General features: G+C 42.2%; 2 protein-coding genes across 2 annotated transcripts in view; both read right to left on the bottom strand.

The window, feature by feature from the left end:
* LOC105562534 (UPF0676 protein C1494.01) overlaps nucleotides 1-7,588 on the bottom strand; it is a 32,964-nt gene extending 25,376 nt beyond the window's left edge. The window contains exon 1 of the mRNA XM_012013449.1: nucleotides 6,825-7,588. Coding sequence (XP_011868839.1) covers nucleotides 6,825-6,918 — 94 coding nt within the window. The 5' untranslated portion in view covers nucleotides 6,919-7,588. The remainder of the gene's footprint in view (nucleotides 1-6,824) is intronic.
* A 3,299-nt stretch (nucleotides 7,589-10,887) lies between these two features.
* On the bottom strand, nucleotides 10,888-13,689 carry LOC105562532. Its single transcript, XM_012013446.1, has 3 exons — nucleotides 13,159-13,689; nucleotides 12,518-12,788; nucleotides 10,888-11,228 (listed from the first exon to the last, which is right to left on the bottom strand). Exons 1-3 carry the CDS (start codon nucleotides 13,413-13,415, stop codon nucleotides 10,941-10,943), a joined length of 816 nt encoding a protein of 271 aa, XP_011868836.1. The 5' UTR covers nucleotides 13,416-13,689; the 3' UTR covers nucleotides 10,888-10,940.
* Between the last annotated feature and the right edge of the window lie 539 nt (nucleotides 13,690-14,228).

Raw genomic sequence — 14,228 nt, 5'->3', positions numbered from 1 at the left:
GAACTGACAGTTTTTAGGTTAGAAAGGTGCAAAAGTGCAGAATCACTCCAGCATCCCCTGCTAACGTCCAGTTGTAAAATATGACAATGTAGGATTCCTCCAGCAACTCGGCGTCTTTGTTAGTTAAATTTATTCCACTGTCCCGTTGCTTTACGTGAATCATTCCGGAAATAAACCTCTTGTCCGGAAGTTATCTTCCGCGTCTAATATCTTCGTGTTTTCCCAATAAAAGGTACGATTGCATTCCAAAATGTATTCCGTGACGACCGAATGTTCGGAGGCACCCAATCTAACTTATGCTCCTTCGGTCTCGTGCTGCTAGATTGCCTTTTTGCTACGTATCGCGATCTTTACAAAAGAAAACCTTTATACGATGCTGTTGCAGGGCATCGTATAAATTATTTTTGTCTTTGTGGACTCTGATAATATTTTTCGCGCCGCCGCGCACAACTTTCCATAGAGAAATATTTTCAGACACGAGGGAGAGGAACCGGCTCGATCTACCTCGACGTATCTATGGCTTAGAACCGTTAGAATATAGATGATCAATGGCATGCGAGCGCGCTGCTGGTTGGATGGAGCACACACGATCTGCAAATGGCGAACAGACGTTGCAACAGATGTGTGTGAGCTTTACCCTTATGTAATTTAATAATCGTATAGACGGCTAATCGCGCGACCCGCAACGTCACGAAATTTGGCTCGTATTCACCGAAAGAGAGTAGGTCGTTACTTTTAGGTCAGTCAGATAACATCCGTTTAGAGCCTATCGCGCAGTAACCGGCTTAGAAACTCTGATTGGTGTCGCGCGGAGTTTAACAGTTCCGTTCGCTGAGTCATCGACTTTCCGCGTTATTTGGACAATACTTTCTGGATTATTACGGAAAGGCCGCTCCACTCCGATAAGGTACATAACAATCGCCAGAGTTGGCAGCGTTGGAACAATTTCTGAATGGAATCGTTTAACGTTCGCTTCGTGGAACGGGCCCCCCCCTCTCCCTCCGAGTCGACTCATCGTATGTTTGCTCAACTGTGTACGCGACTTTTACACGCTACTTACGATATATTCACCACGCCGGCCGTTAACGGCGAGTCGCGACGAGGAAAGGAAGGAAACGATTTTTCGCGCTCAAGGACTCTCTCGCCGCTTAATAGAAAATTTTTCACGTTACAGGTCGCTCTCGAGTAAAAAAAAGTTACGTAAAGCTAGCGCCACACCATGCGCGATTCGTGGAAAATCGTTGGACATTCGTATTATTGCACAGTTGGATTATGTTTTCTTGTTAAAAAAAATGCCGGTTAAAATTTTGGTGTTAAACGTTTAACACATTCATATGTTAATTTAACATATTGCTCTTGTGTTAATTGACCTCAAATGTAAAATTATTAAAATAAGTTAAAAGAAATGCTACACAATGTGTACTTATTATTTAATCTTACACAATATGTTCTATCCCAGAGAACATGCACATCTAAAAGACATCTTTAAGACGTTTATTAGACGTCGTATGTCTCAAAGACGTCTAATAGGCGTCTTAAAGATGTCTTTTAGACCCGCATGTTCTCTGGGATATTATTAGTAACAATATTTATCTGTTAAACCTTACTTAATGTCGATTTTATTCTATATAACATAAGTGAGAGTGATTTCGAACCGTCATTTGACTTATTACATCTGTAAAATGTAAAAATTACATTTTTAAAATTCATTTTGTCATTAAAAATATGTTAATTTTACAGAAAATTTATTTTAAATTACTTTAAGATTGGCACTTACTTTGTGTTAAAATATTAACAGAGTATAAAGGCTGGTCTACAATACATGGAGTAAGCTGGAGTAAGGAAATAAATCCATTTTATTTCTTACTCCTACTTCAGCTCTTAGGCTTACTCTCGGTGAATCAAAATGCCATCAATCAGTGTTACAATTATTTTAAAAACCATGCCCGTATTTCAGCTTCCTTACACCAAAAGCTAGAAGTTAGGGCTCTCCCTTACTCCTTACTCCACGCTTACTCCACGTATTGTAGACCACGCATTAGTCATTTAGTGTATCCATATTATGTTAAATTAACAGAAAAATTTGTGTGGACCGTTTGGGACATGTGATATCTGTTAAATTTAGCACAACTTTTTCAACTGTGTACTTACCACACTGTTCGTAATTCGCAGTTTACTATTCGTAATTTATTTGTCGTTTTGTTCGTGTCAACTACCAGATAGCGCACATACTTCTATGAATATTCTTCTGGAGTGCAAATATTCTGAATTCCGTAATAATCCAGTCAAATATTCTATAAATACGTATAGATTATTACAATTAGAAATCGTACATTCATAACAAAGAAGAGCGTTTTCAGAATATTCGTCGAGAATGCCCTTGGAATATTCGTTGAGAATAATTTTTTAATATTCATCGAGTTTGTGTATTGCATATTGTTTATTGTGTAATACACTTATCTTATGCAAAAGGCAGTGAAACCTGTGATCATACCATGTATAACCGGCACGCTATGTTCGATAGATTATTCTATTCACATTCGAAAAAGATTTATAGTAGTGTCAGTCGAATGTCCCACGAACATAAGATAAATATATGAGAATGACCTATGGAATATACCGAATATTCTTAAAATGTTCAGAGGAGTGTCTTGTGCTATCTGGGCTTGGACAACTTTTAACCTTTACCTGTTACTAAGGCCTGCGTCCACGATGCTAGAACTTGGTACAAGTTCTAGCATCGTGGGCACAGGCCTTTACAAACCTTTATCATAAGTCTACAATAGGTCAAGTTTCGATATCGAGGGGGAAACCGCTGACCAAAATCTTGTACACACCAATTATTATAAAATAAAGTAGTGCCCACTAATGCCCAGTGGGCATTACTTTATCTTAATATCTTATTTTATCTTATTTATCTTGTTTTATCCTATTTTATCTTTATAATCCTCCAGCAAGGCACAATGTCCAAACTAATGTCCAAAAAAGAAAACTAATGTCTAGTAATGCCCAGTAATGCCCTCAGCGGTTTCCCCATCGTTCGATATTAATCAAAAACCCACTGTTTTCGTTAAAAAAACAAGAAAAAACTGCTCGGCTAGCGAATCGCGCACAGTGTGGCGCCAGCTTTACGCGTACGCGGCATGCGGATACCGAGAGGGGACTGCACGATCGCCGGGAAATAACGTCGCGTTACATTAAAGCCTCGGTGCACCGTGAAAAGTAATTATTCCTGCTACGCAGATGTCGTAGGACAAACAACCGGCGTTTGTATTTTAACAGCCTGGCATAATATTTGTGCAAATTAATCGATTAATCTTGTTTTCCCGGATTCTAAATGGACTCTGAGGTCAATCTACAAGTCTATCCGTGCTCATTACGTCAGCGCGTTTGTCACAATCGATTTCCCGTGGCAAATGAAACGAAACAATAAAAAAAAAGAATCGTCGATAAGTACACAGCGGTATCGACGAGGGACGCGACCGACCGGAGAAGGTAAAGTGCACCTCTTCCATCTTGCTTCCAGGTGCCGCGGGGGATACGCGACTCGTTGGACCCGAGGGAGTTTTAACGTGCGCGCATTCCGTGGCGGAGGAGAGCCGTGTGGAAGAGCGAAGGGACCGAGCCGCGGACAGGAGCGATGCTCCGCGCGGTTCGTAGGACCGGGGGGCGTACGGGTTCGCGAGGAATTCGAGGATTCGAGAGTGAGAGACGACGGTTTTACGGCTGCTTGGCAACGAGGCCAGGCACCTAGCCAGACGAACCAGCCAGCGGCAACCGGAGGCGCCTATCGCGGGTCCGACGATCCGTTGAGGTCAGAGCCCCTCTCACAAAGAAGGGCCCCTCCCTTGGCGCCCTCGAACGTTTATACAGGGTGTCCTGCGCCTGCCGATACCTCGCGCTAATAATCGCGCCGCCGTTCTCCCGAGGGATATTGACCGTCGATTTAATTGTTTAAAATACGTCTCGAGACCCTCGTCCCAAATTGGGAGCGCATTAAAGAAGAAAGCGGAACCGGGACCTCCGCGATAACGCAAACGATCTCCTTGGGTACTGTTTTTTTAATTTTTTTTTTTAGAACGCTCTTCCCTTGGGAACGCCCGGCTCACGGATATCGCAAACAAAGCGATCGGGGATTCAATAAATTTCAAACGGACAAATAACGGTGTTTTGCTTTATCCGCCGCGTAAAAACACTAAACTGATAAAGCAAAACACTATTGGTTGGTCGTTAAATCGTATTTAAACGAAAAATGTCTCGCTGAGCAAAATATCCCGGCCTGTCTAGTCGGATAATTCAATTACGTATTAACAAGTGGATATATTCGATTAAATTGTATGTCCGATGAGAAGTACAATCGGTTTTTCGATCAAACTTCATCGGCAACTGCAATTTCACTGGATAAATTTCATATGCATAATTTAATCGGGGGAACTTAATAAGAAAAACCGATGGTTAATTTTCCATCGCAAAACACCACTTAATCGATTTATCTAATGGAGATTTTTCTCGGTGCAACGATACACGTTATATCACGGTGTCGTTTCGTAATTTCTTTCTTCTCACAAGCGAATGACAAGATACAATTCCGACTTGACAGAAATACTGACGCGACCCGAAAATAATTGTAAGATCGTGGAAAACAATTTGCACGATCGAGTGCTTAGAGGCGCGGAGGAAAACGCGTGCCGAATGGAACCTCTGTTGGACGCAGCAATAAATAAATGCCATTTATTTTTACTACGCCTTGTGCACTCGTGTTGTGCGTCACCTACGCTCCGACACTACGACCGCTATGTTTCCTGCTTAAAAAGAAGGACTGGCTCTTTTGTCTAAACGCCAAATGGCGGGGGCGCAATTAAAGGAAGTTGGTAAGTCCAGAACCCCGCGGAGAGATTAAGATTTCATTATTACAGTATAAATGTATGATACGACTTGCGATATCCCGATAATCGAATGACTTGCCAGAGCCTCTCGGTAGATGATAGCAGTGATAAATCGAATCGAGATTCGATAACGGAGATACGCGTCTTCTCGATAGCGAGGCGTGTTGGCACGTGCGAAAATGTTTCGCAGTTCGCAAAAGGCGCGAGGCAGAAAAGACTAATGCCCGTTTCTACCAATTAACTTTGATCTCGGTTCAAATTGCCTGCTGTCTTTTTCTAATTTTGCAAACTGCACGGAGAGAACTTTCTCTTAAATTTTATTATTTACCCGGAAAATCGTGGGACAACGCGGCATTTTGAACAGTTTATGAGAGTTTTCTGAAACTTTACCATACATTTTACCAGTAATTGTGCTTGGTATACATTTTACTAGTAGAGGGAAGTTCTCTATTATGAGATAGTAGGTTTTCAACGTTCAAATTCAACCACAAATCTTTTCTCGCAACGATCGCACGATCTAACAATCAATTTTCCACTAAACAGATTTCACGCCGAGGGCAATAAATTCACGGTGGAACCAACAGATGACGCCTATTAATAGCAGAAACTCCGCCATCTCATATTAGGAGCCTTTCTCATAACAGGGGACTTTCCTCTGAAACGTACGGTAAAATTTCAGAAAACTCTCACAAAGTTGCTCAAAACGCCACGTTGTTCCACGATTACACGATTTTTCAGGATAACTGTTCAGGAAAAATTCTCTGCGCGTAGAAAAACGGGCATAAAGCGATTTCAGAAGATCTCAAGATCGGGAGGCATTGGAGGCGGATATTGCCAGCTGCCACTTGGCGATTGATTTCAATTTAATTAGCGGCTGCTGGTTTTTCCTTGATTTCGTCACGGTTTAAGATCTAAAAGAGTCAGCCTTATCCCGCAGCAATGATAAAGGAATCAGCGATACCCGTGCATTATTAGTAAAATTCAGGGTTGGGAAACTTACTCTATAAAAGTATCTAGTTACAGTTACAATTTTTTCGCGACTCTCTAAAAGTCAATTAGTGAATTGAACTCGAAATTTTCAGTAGTATACTTATAACTGCAAATCAGTAGCTATTCACTGTTTCCAGTGATAATTCACTAATTGACTTTTAGAGAGTAAAAATGTAACTAGTTACAATCACAAGTTACCAATTCTGAAAAGTAACGCGTTATAGTTACTCAAAAAGTGACGAATCGTTACTTTGCAGTTACTTTCTTGCAATGAAAATCGAAACATCGAATCTGCATTCGAATTGTAAAGTGTCGATGAAGGCGTTGAATGCAAGGCCTGATGCGATCTGTGTAGATTTAAAAAATATATAAAGTAACCATTAATGTAACTATTAGTCACTAGTTATCGGAAAAAATGTAACCGAGTTAAGTACAGTTACAGATAGAGAGAAAGTAACGAAGTCAGGTCGGAGTTACCAAAAAAAAAGTAACTAACTGCAACTTCGTTTACGAGTAACGAGTTACTTCCCAACCCTGGACTAAAATTTAAATACAATTCAATTGTGTGACAATCGAGACGCCGAAAGCTCCCACGACTTCTCGGGGCTGCGCGGACACCGCGGGCGGACTTTCGAATCGGAGAATCCGCGGGGACGCGCGGAAATTTCGAGCGCGACTCCGAGGTACGTACGTCAGTCTAGGTCTGTCACGCCGTTAATTCCGTCATCGTCGCCGACCTATGACCAACTTACGACACCGGGCAGCGAGATCTTTCGCGTGCGCGCGCGCGCGCCGAGGGGGGCCGGTCGCCAGTTCGCCTGGCGTCGTTCCTCGCGCGGCGCTTTTTATCGGGAGCCCCCGCGGCTCGCGAACAATTTCGAAATTGCCGATTCCCGCCCGTCAACGGATCCCGCGCGCGGATCCCGAAAGAGCCAGGCAGCCACTCACCCATGTGCTCGAGGTCGACGATCGGGATTTCGCACTTGCTGAGAAGAGTCTCGCAGGTGTGCGTGACCATGGGCGCGCTGGTGCAGTAACTCATCCTGACGACCGCTGGTCTCCTTGGAAATCGGTCGATTCCTTTTACACCGGATCGCTCTCCGCCTCTCTCTCTCTCTCTCCCTGCCGATGCTCTCGTCGCAGACCGACTGCCGCTCTCGACTTTCTCACTCTTTCTCTCTCTCTCTCCTTCCGTACGCCGCAGCGAGAGCGACGGCAAAAAAAAACATACGCCGCCTCGCGCGCGCGATCGACTCGGCCACCCGGTATAAGGCGCACACCACACGGACTCACTGGAATATCCAAGAGAAGATCATACTACCACCGCGCGCGTACACACACACATGCACGTGTATCGTATTATTCGCGGCCACGCGCGCGGAGATCGGAGCGGACGGGCGCGATTTAAAGGGGATGCCGAGCCGTATCCCTCGTTAATATCCCCGTGTCACATTCGCGCGAGAGCGAGAGCCGCGGAGAAGTATGGCCGCCCTAACGGTAGCCGTGGGAGACGTGTTTATTGTGCGGCTCGCGATGCGGTAAGCGGTATACGTGGCTCCGGACTAGTGGGCACATGCTACGACGGCGTGATGGCGGTTTCGGAGTAGCGAGCAACTCGATTCGACCGCCCAGCCCACCACAAGACAACCGACCGTACCGTCGCGCGGTCCTACGCGAACTGCCGCGTCGCGCCGGGCGCGCGACCGTTTTCCCAGCCGTCGAGCATTCCGCGCTCACACGAGCGTACCCGAGCGCCGACGGGCGCGCCCGAGCGCCCTCGCGCATGCCCACCCGAGCGCCTTCGCGCCTGCGCGCCCGAGCGAGCGTCGTCGGAGACGTTGGCGCGAAAAATCCGTTCTGGTGGTCGTTTCTGTATCCGAGGCCGGTACCCACAGTCGATTCTTATCTCGAAATCATCTTAAGTGTTGTCTTAAGAAGCTAATACGGCTCTGTGATTGGTTAAAAACGTATTAAGAATATACTTAAGATGATCTTAAATATAAGAACGGGCTATGAATGCCTGTGTCCACGATGCTCTAGGACCTGGCCCAAGTTCTAGCTTCGAGAAATGTGTGGCCAATCAACTTGCAGGTATTCCGTAAGAGCTGCAAGATGATTGACTTCCTCGGAACTAGAAGTTGGAACCAAGCTCTAGTACCGTGGAAACAGGCCTTTCGTTCGAGCTCTCTATTCTAGTTTCACATCCAGGTTCAGTGTGTCTACGGTCCAAGTTTTACTAACTTTTCCTAGATTTAAGAACTCGAAACAGAAGTTCTAGCATCGTGTACACGGGCTTTTACACTATAGTGAAAATGCTGAAAGTCGGTAGCCTTGTCTCTTTCTAACTGTTCCCTTAAAAAAGAGACAAAGTTGCTCATCTTAAAGTCTGTATCCAAGTTCTAGCTTCGAGACATCTGTAGCCAATCAACTTGCAGCTTTTATGAAATAGCTGCAAGCTGATTGGCTACAGATCTCTCAGAACTAGAACTTGGACCAAGCATCGTGGACACAGGCCGTTTAGCATTTTCAGTATGTTGCAAGGTACAGAGTTGACACCGCCCTTCTGGCGTTTATTTGTTTAAAGCGGACCGGGCGCCAAAACCGACCCCGCGACATCGAGACCAAGTTCAACAGAGAACAGACCCAATGAAATCTGTTTTATTGAACTTGCGTCCGATTTGGATTTGCGCGCGATTATCCGAATCGTCGTGTCTCTACTCGGAGAAAACTCAAAGAAAGTAAACGGGAAGTAACTCGTTACTTGTAACGAAGTTACAGTTACAGTTACTTTTTTTTTGTAACTCTATCTTAACTCTAACTTAACTTCGTTACTTTCTCTCCGTCTGTAACTGTAACTCAACTCAGTTACATTAATAGTTACTTTATATGCAGTTTAAACCTCCACAGATCGCGGCCTCGCCTTTGCGCATAAACGCCTTTGTCGACACTTTACAATTCAAATACAAATTTGATATTTTTATGTTTGTTGCAAGAAAGCAACTACGAAGTAACGATTCGTTACTTTTTGAGTAACTGTAACTAGATACTTTTATAAAGTAACTTTCCCGACACCCTCCGTATGTATCACATAATACAAAAAAACCATGAAAGCTCTGTGTGAGACGCGTAGTTGATGTATCGGCATCCGTTTATTTCTTTAAAACGCACTTGGTACGAGTTCGCCGCGAAATAACGTTTGGTTATTATTTTTAAAATATCCGTCGTGCATCGTATTTAATTCCTTTCATACATGCGGGAAGAAGCTAAAGTACACGAACTAATTTTAAATAGACCGGCGTAGATTCTTTTCTCGAATAATCGAGCGTCGAGTTGACCACGTTTTCGTCCCGTGAACTATAAACCTCGTTCGTGGGACTTTTCGGACTCCTCCAGGACTGTATTTTCAGCGTGCGAAAGTGCCGATGAAATGTAATAAGAGGAACACGAATTCTCGCTCATGGGACGTCACCAGTTTCTATTACAGTCGGTCTACAGAAGAAGCGCGGAAAGGAGCACGCGAGCGGCTTTAAAATTACCTGCAGTCTTGAAAATTACCGCCTTAGTCTCTAAAATCGAATTCGATACAAAATAACACTTAAAATAACCGTAATCGTTGAATATCGCAAGAAAAGCAGAAGCCGTGTATCACATTTGTAATGAACTTATTTGATCGTAAATTTATTATAAAACAAATAATAAATTGTGGCCTTAAATAAAATGTATATAACAAAGTTGCGCGATAAAATCGAAGCTACTGAATTACAAGTACTTGAATTACGTCAAGAGCGAAAGCGAAAGCATCGCTCGTCTTCGTTGTCGCGATGTTTTAAACTCTACACTGAATTCTCTCTTCCGATGTCTCGACTTTCGGACAGGAAACTTCCTTGTCTCCCACTAGATTACTCATTGTCTAGCCAGTGACACGACTTACCTCTAATCGTAGCAATTAGCGTTTCGCAATCGTTAATGCAGCGTGTCCGAAAGACAACCGCCGCTCTAATCGCTTCGAAGATCTATAGTTCATTAGTCCAGAGTGGCTTCAACACGCGCACATTTATTACGAAGACATTCCATGGATATTCTGTGCTCCTCGTGAACGCTTGGTTTAATCTTTGCCACGTCCCAAGTACTATTAAGCAAAAGCATCATGATTGTATTTATCTTTGAATACTCAATTTTACCGGGCAAGAACTTTAAATTGCACGACGGCTCGTACGAAAATCGTACGATTGTACAATACTCACACAAAAAGTTATCTTTACTAAGACTTTATCACAGCTTATTTGTATTGTTATATTTTTTCCGTAAATTTTATACCAAGAGATATTTCTGAAGCTTTTAGAAGTTTGTCTTCTGATTATAATTAATTTAATATTTAACTTAATTGTCGTTGAAATACTAAGGAAATAATTATGAAACACATACGAAAGAGTACGATCGTTACAAGGAGCTAATTGAAAAAATTCAAAGCAGTCTCTCTCCTTCTGTCTTTATATTGTATTTATGCTAAAAAGATTTCCTCTTACCGATTTCCGTGATTTAAAATGGGATATCGGCGTCTGGCCTTAGACGATCTAATTTTCCGGTTCTCCTTGACAAAACCGTCTTTAGTTGTTAACGAACAATAGTGCATGCTCGGTCTCTTGTGCCGAGCGGATTTCTTAAGTGAAAAAAGTCGTGGCACGTAGGTCCTTGACGATGTGTTTATAATAGAGAATGGCGCAGCGGAACATCTTACTCGAGGAAAGGACGTTCCCAGAGGGACAAATCGGCTGACCATCTGTTATAACAAAACGCCAGAGTTGTGGATAGACAATAGCGTTTGTGTCATTGTTACGATGGTAATTAGAGATTGTTTGATTTTACGTGAGTCGTATATAATTTTAACAATTAAATAATTTAAATAATAATTCATTTTTATAATTAAATAATTAATAAATATTCCGTAGCGATAGTTGCGTTAAATGATTGATCCTGGAAAATTTTAAAGGACCATTATTGACCATTATTGTATGATGTAAAATCCATGAACTGTTATTCTAGGAATGCGCAGCTCGTGTCAGATTAAACACGATAACGTACTCTGGTAATTAGAAAGGTCAGTAACACTTGTATAACAATCAAAGTGATAGTCATGATGTAAGCGACAATGACGATTCTGAGAAGAATGGGACTGATAACTTCCGCGCAGCCATTCACGTTTATCGTTTTGTCATCCATCATCTCCAAGTGCATGCAAGGTGCCGCGGCGCGCAAGTTGCAGCAGCTAAAAGGAACTCCAAGACTCCTATAGTCTTCGTCTGAGATTCTAGTTTGTTCCGCCATTTCCTCCCGAGAGGCGTAATCTACTTTCTTGTCGAAAAAAACATTTGTTTTCTCCCCATTGTCCTTTCTTATCTCTTTCTTATCTCTCAACCAAGAAGAAAAATTTGTTTAATTAAAAAAATTTATTATGAAAAGTATAATAGAAATGCAACAAAATAAATTACAAAGTCCAACAAAACGTCACCTGTGATATACAGAAAATATACAGTTATCAATAAAATTTTTCTTAGCGGGTTGAAGAGCTGGGAACTTTGAAAAAAGACTAGAGGAGGGAAAGGGAAGTGAAATAACGAAACTATGTTGGATGGAATTGCAGGAGAGGAGTAGAAAGGGTGGAGTAGGATCGGGATGGGAGAAGGAGAGGAAAGGGTTTGCTGAAGATAGAGAGATGAATTTGAAAGAAGTTGAAAGGAGGAGAGAGAAAAAAAGAGTTATGGATATAATAGAGAAAGATAGAGAAAAACAAAGGGTGAAAAGGCTGGAGAAAATTAGAGAGTCAAGGTTTAATAGATGGTGTGGGGCAATTAGGATAGAAGGTATACCGGAATATTTAAGAAAAGGATGGGGAGAAAGTAGAGTGAGAAGAGTGATGAGATTCAGATTAGGAAATGACATGAGGGAAAGTCTATATTGGGAAAAGATAGAAGATAAATTGTATAAACTTTATTAGGGAGGGGAAGAGACATGGGAACACGTATGGAATGTAGAGAATGGAAGATGGGAAAGGGAAGTCTGCAGGAAGTGATACATAAAATTCTAGGGGAAGAAGGCGAGGGTGAAAGGTGGATGAGAGAGGTTGAGGGTGAGAGGAGTATGCACGAGGAGAGAGAGAGGATAAGAAAAAGAGAGAAAGTGAGGAGGAGAGAAAGAGAGAGAGTTATTACAAGGCAAGAGGAAGCTGAAGTCCGGAGGGAGAGAGAGAGGCAGAGGGCAAAGGGCGTTTAGATAAGTAACGATTAGTTTAAGATTAGGATTAAGATTAAGATTAAGGCTAGAGTAAGGTAGATTTAAATTGCACCTCTGTGACGATAATTGTAAAAAGGTTTGAGGTACGCTCCTTTACAACAAAGCGCCGGATATTTTGTACTTTGGGAGCGCAACCCTAAGGGGAGTCGCTATAATTATATACATAAATACAATAAAATTTCTCTTTAGAGATAAAATGAGGAAAGAAATGGAAGACCAATAATATTATGGTGCAAACCATGATAAATAGATTAAAACAATGCAACAAATTGTTTGATTATCAATCGGCCAAACTTTTCGGGATGCTTTTTGCAACTGCGATCGAAACAGATATAATATTGAGGAATCACCTGCCAATCGAAGAGAAACCAATCCGTATAAGAGGAGTGGCCGCAACACTGTAATACAAATTGGATCTCGTCGATTGCGTATTTATATGACACGGCAGTAGCGTACAGATGCATGGAGGCGTTGAAGACGTCAATTAAGGTTTCTTGCCTCACACTGATGTGATACCCTATCGAAGCTAACGTCATCGTGTTCATAGCGGTGCACACAATTATCATTATCAGAAGACATCTCAGCACCTGCCTAGTTTTCAAACGGGGACTCGATTTGCGCCTGTAAGAATGTATCCCATATTACATGTCACGCCAAGAGCTCATAAAAGGAATTGCGTTTGAAATGTAATTAATATAGTTTTATGAAAGTTATAATATAATTAATAACACGCGATAATATGTTGTATGTACAATAATAACATAATAATTAATAGTAAACTTTTACGAAAACATGCGATTGCTTTTCTGATTTTGTCCTTCAACGCAAGTCGCAAATACTTGTATTGTAGTTAGCACTCATTTCTTTATACCGTTTGCATCCAAATTGCTTATCAAAGAAGGATTGAACTTTGTAACTGTATTAATAATAATAAATATGATCCTACAAGTGCGCGCCTCACATCTTCAGCCATCGAATAGATGAGCATTACCTGCGTATAGTGCGCACGGTGATAAGGGCGCACGACAATCCCAGAGTCACGTCCGCCAAGGTAAGGGCGATCGGTTGGGAACCACCTGCGATACGGATCACCTGCCATTCTGCAAATATCTCCAAGGCGAGCACGAGGAGACGCTTCACCTCGAAGACGGCCAACGTGAAAGCCACGCCGTAACCGAACTTTACCTCCCACCCACAGGTGCAGCTTACTCTTTTGCGGTAAACCAGGCTGCGACCGTTCTCCGTCATTCAACGACTGCACGACGCCGCGTCTATTTTATTTTATGGACAATTTCGCTCTGTTGTAATTTTTTCCCGTCCTCCACGGCCAAGTGTCCCGCGTGCACAAAATAAAATACGGAACGTGCCCAGAGAAATTTCTGTTATATCACTTCACCGATTGTATTATTTCTTTGGTAATTGTAGATATCTTGACTAGGAGTTAAATTAATTGGATAAGTTTTTGGAAATTTGCGGTGTGAAGTACGTAAAAATTATTTTCATTATCCTGTGAAATTCATATGTATATATTTGTATATTTAATTGTAAAAGACAAGACTTCTGTACAAAATAAGTTGTAATCGTTTTATATTAATGACGAGGTGAGAAAGAGAGATGTCCCTTTATTCCCCGGTTCTTTCCTTATAGCGATGTGACATAATAGTGACACATTTCTTTGGCATTGTACGCTTGACACTAATATCTTTGTTCAAACACTATTTCACAATGTCGAATTATCACAAACGTGTCACGACTCACGACTGCCACATGTGCACCGTTTATTACTCATCATTGTTGCGCATACCGGAAGAGGTATGTAAGAAAAAAAAAAAAGAGTTGTTTTGACGAGGTACAATTAGACGCGCCGGGGCTATAATTGACGTGGCGTGCAAATGGGTCGCGTTTGCGTGTGCATATTGCACGTGTCCTAAAGTGGTTACCACGATAGTTGCGCAATTTCTTCATCTCGAAATATTGGATCTCTTTATTGGTCGCGAGACGATGAGAAACGTCCATTCGTAAACACTATTTGTACATTTGTAATCGCGACTTTGCCACTTT

The sequence above is a fragment of the Vollenhovia emeryi genome, unplaced genomic scaffold, assembly GCF_000949405.1.
Source record: "Vollenhovia emeryi isolate VEMERY1.0 unplaced genomic scaffold, V.emery_V1.0 DF939186.1, whole genome shotgun sequence".
Lineage (NCBI taxonomy): Eukaryota > Metazoa > Arthropoda > Insecta > Hymenoptera > Formicidae > Vollenhovia > Vollenhovia emeryi.
This window is presented reverse-complemented; position numbering and strand designations above follow the sequence as displayed.

Bases quoted from the DNA above. Each gene is read 5' to 3' on its own strand.
- LOC105562532 (XM_012013446.1), bottom strand. From the start codon at position 13,415: ATGACGGAGAACGGTCGCAGCCTGGTTTACCGCAAAAGAGTAAGCTGC. The intron at 12,789-13,158 runs GTAATGCTCATC...ACATTCTTACAG, and splicing joins ACCGTGCGCACTATACGCAG to GCGCAAATCGAGTCCCCGTT. The intron at 11,229-12,517 runs GTGATTCCTCAA...TTTTTCGACAAG, and splicing joins GGTTTCTCTTCGATTGGCAG to AAAGTAGATTACGCCTCTCG.